This window comes from Protomyctophum parallelum (genome assembly GCF_964188405.1).
Source record: "Protomyctophum parallelum genome assembly, chromosome: 19".
NCBI lineage: Eukaryota > Metazoa > Chordata > Actinopteri > Myctophiformes > Myctophidae > Protomyctophum > Protomyctophum parallelum.
Window position 1 is genome coordinate 13,733,470 of NC_139717.1, and position 7,808 is coordinate 13,741,277.

Here is a 7,808-nt window from a genome sequence, read left to right on the forward strand (position 1 = left end):
GACGTATCTTTGCAGTGATGTTTCCTGAGGTCAACGGGGTTTCGGGCCTTCCAACATCATACCCCTCACTCAGGCGACCCAGCCGGGGTTGAACAATACTAACAGGGACAGTGTCCAACCCAACCCCAGTCTGTGTATGTGTACAGGCCAGGGACAGTGTCCAACCCCAGTCTGTGTCCAACATGCATCTCTATTCTCTAGTCTACTCATTACTCAACATTAAGATGTGAATACCGTCTCCCGTGTATAGTTTAATGTATTGGATTAATATGTGCAATGTGTACTACAATGTGTACTAGTGATACATTTTGTGTCCATGGTTAAACGACATAGTTTATTATCTAAGATCTTTTTTTTAATACTTTTTAATGTTTTCTGGTTCAAAGGACACAGTTTTCATAAACGCGGTTTTATAAGGTTTTGTAACTTTCTTTTCCTGGATCATGTAATGTAAGCTTCTTATTCGTTACGCTATACAAAGACTTGAACAAAAGCGTTTAAAAATCTCCCGCAATAATTGTCAGTGTGTACGTGAGCGCGCGGACTGCGCCCCGATTGGCTCATTTCCTTCTGCGTAGTTTCCGGGTTTTAAAGGCAACTCATCCGATTGGTTCCCAGCGGACACGAACCTTAAATCCCCACAACAAGGCGCGCTCTCATTGGTCGACACTGGAAGCTGCCGCCAAGGTTTGGAATAAAAAAGGACGGAACAAGGGAAAACAGCTGCGTTTACCCGAGTAGTTTCTTTGTGCTGCAGTGTCCGCCGTGTAATTAATAGAGTAGCATTTATTTTATTTTAGCTAGTGTATCGTTTTTATTGTTTAATCTTAACTTATTTCTGCCGTCTGTTTCTACGTAAACTACTTTATAAACAAAATGCAGGCCGCTCGCTCTCCTCTCTCTGTAAAGAACGAGAACGCCGTCACTTCCCAGATCAACAACATGTCTCTGAAAGTTAACAAAGAAAACACGGTAAGGGATTACAATCGGCGTTTGTTTGTGGTATAATTCCATTGAAAGATTGTACACTGTTAAATTCTGTATGTAATTTGGAGTGTACAAATGTGCCCGCCATTTGTAGTTGACACATTATACTCGCCGTCCTGCCCCGAAATGGTCTAATTTGGTTCCATTTGTACACTCCAAGTTAACTTGATGGTGATTTTATGTGATCTGTGATTGCTTGTGATATTTACTTATGTTTTAGCCCCCAAGCCTGAACTCCACCCGAATCCTTGCGTCCAAAACCGCGCGTAAAATCTTCGACAATACCGAGGTGAGTGTCTTTGAACATTTATAGCAATATTTAAATGATATGATGACGCTAAATGTAATCGCATAAAACCAACTTTCATTTAATGTTCCCAACGTTGAATCTTTACTAGTATTTGGTGGGCTTTTGTGACAACGTGGCGCGTAATTAGACGTAATGGCGCCAACAAAGACTGCAAAAAAGACTAGTTTACACAGCAGTTAAGTTGTATGCAGTATTGCAGTATGGACTGTTATAGCCTATAAGGATACTAACACGGCTTTTATTGATTTGTTATCGTGTTTTGTCACTGTTTGATGATTGCTCCGTGACCTAGATAGATTTGACTGATCAGCTGAAACTAAAATGGTAGCATCGGAAGTCCCAGTCGTCCTACCCTATGGCGAGTTCAATTCATTATATCCAGACCTAGTCTATGGTCACTCGAGCTTAAATGCACACGTTTTTACACTTATTGCCGACTTTGATTGTGATTATGTTGTGTTTATATGCTAGACATTGTTGCACAGTATGGAGACTGTGCCACACCAGCATTTCACTGTACTGTACTGTATATGACTGTATATAAATATTTGTACATAATTATTGTACAGACTGTCTATGATTACAGGTTACATTTACTTTTAATTCATTCTCAGGACAGTTACTTGCTAATTCATTTCAGACAAAGTAAAATAAAACTCTGCTTATCTGCCAGCAGACTTGGGTAGAAGGCAAGCAGAAGGATTTTGTAGATTTGGTCTCGGGGCTTTAATGGTCCACTCACTGTTTGCTGAACAGTCACTGGACAGTCTTTGCAAATGTAATAATGCCACAGCACACCATAATTGAATCTGGCAAATGAGAAATTTGCCATGTGTGCATATTAACGTTGCATGGATTGGGATGGCATCTGTTGCTAATAAGCGGGTTTGCAATGATGAGTGGCGCAGGGGTACGGACCTCAGCCGTATGATGGGGGCTGAGTGTCGGTACACCCTCTGCTCAGTGGGCGTGTAGTCTACTGGCAGAGACGTACCGGCATGATATAGACGCCTGTCTGAGCTCACCCTCTTACTGCCAACCTAATAAGGGGGGGGGGGGGGGGGGAATCTAAATTTCATCATGCTTTATGTAGCATGCGACATGTCAAACTAGGGGGTTTTCATGATGCTGAATCCATTCCAAGCATTAGTTTTGCACAAAATGCACTCCTTAGGCTAAGGAAATGCAAAACATAAAACTTTGATGTACTAAACGTGTCCGGGTTCACAATGGGGCTCTATGGGCTGGCAACTAGACTATGTAGTCTTTGTCATCTGAAAAGTATTAAACTTTTTCATATGCCGTTTTGGAAGTATCTATTCCTACTTCCGGGCCTCCCGATTTCTTCACAGGTGTTACTGATATTAATTAAATTAATTTTTCCTGTTTCACTGGAAACTATCTGCTACACCAGTGGGTCTCAAATTGTCCTTGAGTGGGTTCCAAATGGCCCTGTACGAGTGTATTCTGTATAACATCACTCTGAGAGTTATGGGGGCCATTGAAATAAAAAATGTGAACCACTCTACACTGAATCGAAAAAGGCCTTAATTAGTACTGTGAAGGAAGTCTGAAGAGGCCCGGAGTGAGGAGTAATTTCCAAAATTGAGTGTGCATAGCGCCTTTTTTGTGTTAAATTTGTCATGATCATGGTGGTTTGTAGAAAACTAATTGCCTTTGCTTTTACCTTAAGGTTAAGGCCAAAGCTGCAAAGAAGTCCATGGAAGACGAGCCTCTTCTTAGAGAGAACCCAAGACGCTTTGTCATGTTCCCCATCCAGTACCATGACATCTGGCAGATGTACAAGAAGGCAGAGGCCTCGTTCTGGACAGCCGAGGAGGTGAGGATGAAATGCATGTCGGTGGTCCTTGATTAGAAAACATCAACCACTGGTATGAGATGATTAATCCATTCATCTCTGGGCCATGGACGTTAATTTTGCTCCGGTGGGTATTGGTGTGCACCCCCCCTGTATTGTTTGTTATTGAAGAATACAGAAGGCACGCATGCTAATACAAAATTGTAATATCTGTGGCGTGCATAAAACAGGGTGAAGTTGCTTAATGGCTGTCAAGATTATGATTGTTTCAGGAGTAAGGCAATCTGACGTTTATGTAACTGGTGGCCAAAACTTATGTATATTAACAAACCTTTACATGGATCAGAGTAGCACCAGTAAACGGGGGTTTGCAATGATGAGTGGCGCAGGGGTACGGACCTCAGCCGTATGATGGGGGCTGAGTGTCGGTACACCCTCTGCTCAGTGGGCGTGTAGTCTACTGACAGAGACGTACCGGCATGATATAGACGCCTGTCTGAGCTCACCCTTTTAACATACCGGTATACTTTCAACTGATGAGTAATCTGCACACAATGCTTTTGTTTCTCTTTGCTGCTTAATGGCTGTCAAGATTATGATTATGTTTCAGGAATAAGAAACCAACATGTAGCATTTATGGCTTTTTACAGTAGATGTTAATGCTGTTTCAGGTTGACCTGTCCAAGGATTTGCAGCACTGGGAGTCCCTGAAAGACGAGGAGAGATACTTCATCTCTCACGTCCTTGCCTTCTTTGCAGCCAGTGACGGCATCGTGAACGAGAACCTGGTGAGCTTTACCTTATGATGGTTGCAGGCCTAGTTCCAATATTCACTTCTCAAACACTGCTCACCCTACATGGCAATTATCTTTCTCAGAAAAAAAATCTATTAAATTTTCTAAAATCAAGGTAGCCTTAACACTTTAGTCTTTGTTCTATTGGTCTTTGTTGTACGCACAAATCTATGTTATGTGTGTTTTTGAATATGTGATAACTTCCCCCTTTTAAGATGGTTTGCAATGATGAGTGGCGCAGGGGTACGGACCTCAGCCGTATGATGGGGGCTGAGTGTCGGTACACCCTCTGCTCAGTGGGCGTGTAGTCTACTGACAGAGACGTACCGGCATGATATAGACGCCTGTCTGAGCTCACCCCCTTACTGCCATGTTAGTCTAGTAGCCAGAATGTGAGCCCGGACATGTTGAGTACACCAACGTTTTATGGGTCCCCAGCATGTAGAAACTGCCGGATGCTAACTTGCATATGTTGAGCCATTTTCATAATTGGCATAATATCTTTGTCGCCACCATGCTCTGACTGCCCTGGTGCATTGTCCTCTAAAAACAAACATTTGGCAACACTGAGTCGGATTTTCATTTATTCATAATGCAAATGTTGCGCTATCAGCTTTCATCAAATGGTGTCAAGTCTGGTGTACAAGCTTGCAACGTATCGTGCTGTGAGCTTGTAGATCTGGTATTTACTCAATTTTTGCTACTGGATTAAAACATTATTACAGACGTGACTAATTGGAACCATTGATTTTTACATGATGTCTAGTGACCCCTTTGCCCTAGTCCTACTGTAACCAGCACTGCTCTAGTTGTTCAACTGTGGCTTATTTCCTCTGACAACTAGGTGGAGCGATTCACCCAGGAAGTACAGGTGACGGAGGCCAGGTGTTTCTATGGTTTCCAGATCGCCATGGAAAACATCCACTCTGAGATGTACAGCTTGCTCATCGACACATACATCAAAGACCCGAAGGAGAGGGATTATCTGTTCAATGCCGTCGAGACACTAGAGTGTGTAAAGAAGAAGGCCGACTGGGCGCTCAACTGGATCGGGAACAAGGATGCTGCTTTCGGTAGGGATCCTGGGTCACTTGGGGAGTTGGCACCCTCTTTAACAGTCTGTTCATGCACTGTCCTGTTTGGTCAACTTGCCACTCTTGGTAATGAAATGTTTTGTCATTCTAGGTGAGCGTATAGTGGCCTTCGCTGCTGTAGAAGGTATCTTCTTTTCTGGTTCCTTTGCTGCCATCTTCTGGCTGAAGAAGAGGGGTTTGATGCCTGGCCTCACCTTCTCCAATGAGCTCATCAGTAGGGACGAGGTATGACTCCATTTTTTGGTTCACATTCAGAATGGCCATGGTTGTTTTTAGGTGACTTATTACACCAATTTCCAATTCAGCACACTTGAGTATGCATGCCTGAATGATGTGGCGAGGTGAAAATATCCTATATATAATATACTAATGCACTTAATCTTATCTTAAATGTACAGTTTGTTAACCTATTGTCCATGCTTTCTCTTTGATACTAGGGTCTACACTGTGACTTTGCTTGTCTGATGTTTAAACACCTGGTGAACAAGCCTTCAGAGGAGAGGGTCACACAGATAATCAGGAATGCTGTGGCTATTGAGCAGGTGGGTTCAATTGTGATAATTTGATCGTCCTTGAGGTGTAACATGTTTAGTTTGAGCCTTTCACAACAATCTGACTTTTCTCTCTGTCAAGGAGTTCCTGACCGAGGCACTGCCAGTGAAGTTGATCGGTATGAATTGTGACATGATGAAGGTGTACATTGAGTTTGTGGCAGACAGGCTGATGCTGGAACTGGGATTTGACAAGGTAAGGCATCCCATAATTGGCAGTAGCACCTTTGTCTTTAACTCACCCAGTGATTTTTGGCTGATTCAGCGCTTTAATTGTAGTCTGATGGGTCTAAAAGAACATGCACATTACATAGATCAGAGTAGCACCCGTCACCATTAAACGGGGGGTTTGCAATGATGAGTGGCGCAGGGGTACGGACCTCAGCCGTATGATGGGGGCTGAGTGTCGGTACACCCTCTGCTCAGTGGGCGTGTAGTCTACTGACAGAGACGTACCGGCATGATATAGACGCCTGTCTGAGCTCACCCCCTTGACATTTAACATACTGTCGACTGATATGTAATCAGTCGACATTACTTTGCTGCATCTCTGTAGATTTAAGTGAATGCTCAGGTGTAGATTTAAGTGACTGCTCAAGCTGACTGCATGATATTTTTCAGGAGGTAAATCACGTGTTTTGTTTGTTCTGTAGCTCTACAGAGTGGAGAACCCATTTGACTTCATGGAGAACATATCACTGGAGGGAAAGACCAACTTCTTTGAGAAGCGGGTCGGCGAGTACCAGAGGATGGGAGTCATGTCCGGTACCGTGGACAATACTTTCAGACTGGATGCTGACTTCTAAAGAGTCGGTGGACAGACACTGGACCTGTTCGACACTTGAAAGACTGTTCTCCATAATAGTGATCATTCTGGAACTTCATTACACTATCATTCTGGCCTCAGATTTTTACCGGGTGTCATATTGTCTGGAATCAGAATTTTGGTTCTTTGTCTTAAACGTGAACACGCCACAAGTCGGGTTAATGTGTGAAACTTAACCTTCTATAGTTGCTGGGTTGCAGCATTCACTGGAAGACTTTGACTAGGACCTAAATTATATTTTTATACTTTCAAGTCTTTCTTGCACTGACGATATTTAGTGCAGACAATATTTGGTTCAATGTGTAAACTGCTTCAATGGCACTGCAGCCATGCTTGTGTAAACTACTTCAACGGCAACCTGCTTTTATGTTTGTATAATTTTAAACTATTCTGGCGCTTGTATATGCAGTACTTTTTTTTTTATGTAGTCTGTTTAATGTATTTTAGTTGTGTTCTTGTACAGTATTTTGTAATTAAAGTTGGCTATATGCAGCTCTTTGAGTAATTGCTCTAGATCGTGTTTTTCTTCGTGCACAAAATACTGACTCAAAATTAAGACGTCACCTGTATTTGTGTAGAAATAAAAATGTCAATCAATCAGACTTTATTGTCACAACACATTACAAGTAACATGGGTGAAATTTGGTTGTGTAGGCACTCATTGCAATTATAACAATCAGAGTTACACAGCTGCAGCCATATTTGGGGCCCTTGACTTACCCTTACACTACTGTAACCACACATGATATGGTAAGGTATAGGTTGTCCTATGACTAATCAGTGGAACTGCTGTAAATGCATCTTCATCACAAAATGTAAGGGCAACTTGCCATATTTCAATAACCCACCCAGCTTCAACTTCCCCAACAAAGCAAGTTTCAACTGCTTTCAGACACATTCACAAGCGAAGCCTTCAGTACTCCCCATCTGAAACCGGGTTCTAGGTGCGAGTGAGATTATAATGCTAAAGTAATGAGAGTCCATTGTACAAACTCCATGTTGAGAACTACATAATTATGTAATTAACCACAACTATTCACGAAATGGTTTCCTGATTATGACAATAGTTTGCAAACGTATGTTGTGCAGCTGTACTGTGCAGTCCACTGGGTCATTGCTGAACGGTTTGAGCATTCCTCCACTAGGGGGTGTTGTTCTAGTCTGTTCTATATGCATAAATCTTTGCATACAGTTGCCTACCGTAGTTAAAATTAATGTAAAACTTAATGTACCTTGTCCTTAATCAGTGGTGTAATGGTGATTATTTTTGTTACCACGCACGTGCACTCGCGCCCAGAACTGCTGATGGCCTCCTACAGTGAGTTTTACACTCACGTAGACTTGACATAATCAGACCAATTTCTTTATACTGCGATGCCTGCAGTGGCGAAAATAAAAGTTCGCTTTGGACGAATTTCTTTGATGGC

At 42.4% G+C, this 7,808-nt stretch overlaps 1 protein-coding gene across 1 annotated transcript; it reads left to right on the forward strand.

The window, feature by feature from the left end:
- Window positions 1–514: 514 nt before the first annotated feature.
- Window positions 515–6,886, forward strand: rrm2 (ribonucleotide reductase M2 polypeptide). Its single transcript, XM_083790252.1, has 9 exons — window positions 515–972; window positions 1,208–1,276; window positions 2,991–3,137; window positions 3,788–3,904; window positions 4,755–4,983; window positions 5,096–5,229; window positions 5,442–5,546; window positions 5,638–5,751; window positions 6,209–6,886. Exons 1-9 carry the CDS (start codon window positions 877–879, stop codon window positions 6,359–6,361), a joined length of 1,164 nt encoding a protein of 387 aa, XP_083646378.1. The 5' UTR covers window positions 515–876; the 3' UTR covers window positions 6,362–6,886.
- The last annotated feature ends 922 nt before the right edge of the window (window positions 6,887–7,808 follow it).

What these genes read in the sequence shown, in the direction of transcription:
- rrm2 (XM_083790252.1), top strand. Translation starts at nt 877, where the DNA reads ATGCAGGCCGCTCGCTCTCCTCTCTCTGTAAAGAACGAGAACGCCGTC. An exon ending in AAGTTAACAAAGAAAACACG is followed by an intron (nt 973 to 1,207) that starts GTAAGGGATTAC and finishes CTTATGTTTTAG; the next exon opens with CCCCCAAGCCTGAACTCCAC. An exon ending in ATGCTGTGGCTATTGAGCAG is followed by an intron (nt 5,547 to 5,637) that starts GTGGGTTCAATT and finishes CTCTCTGTCAAG; the next exon opens with GAGTTCCTGACCGAGGCACT.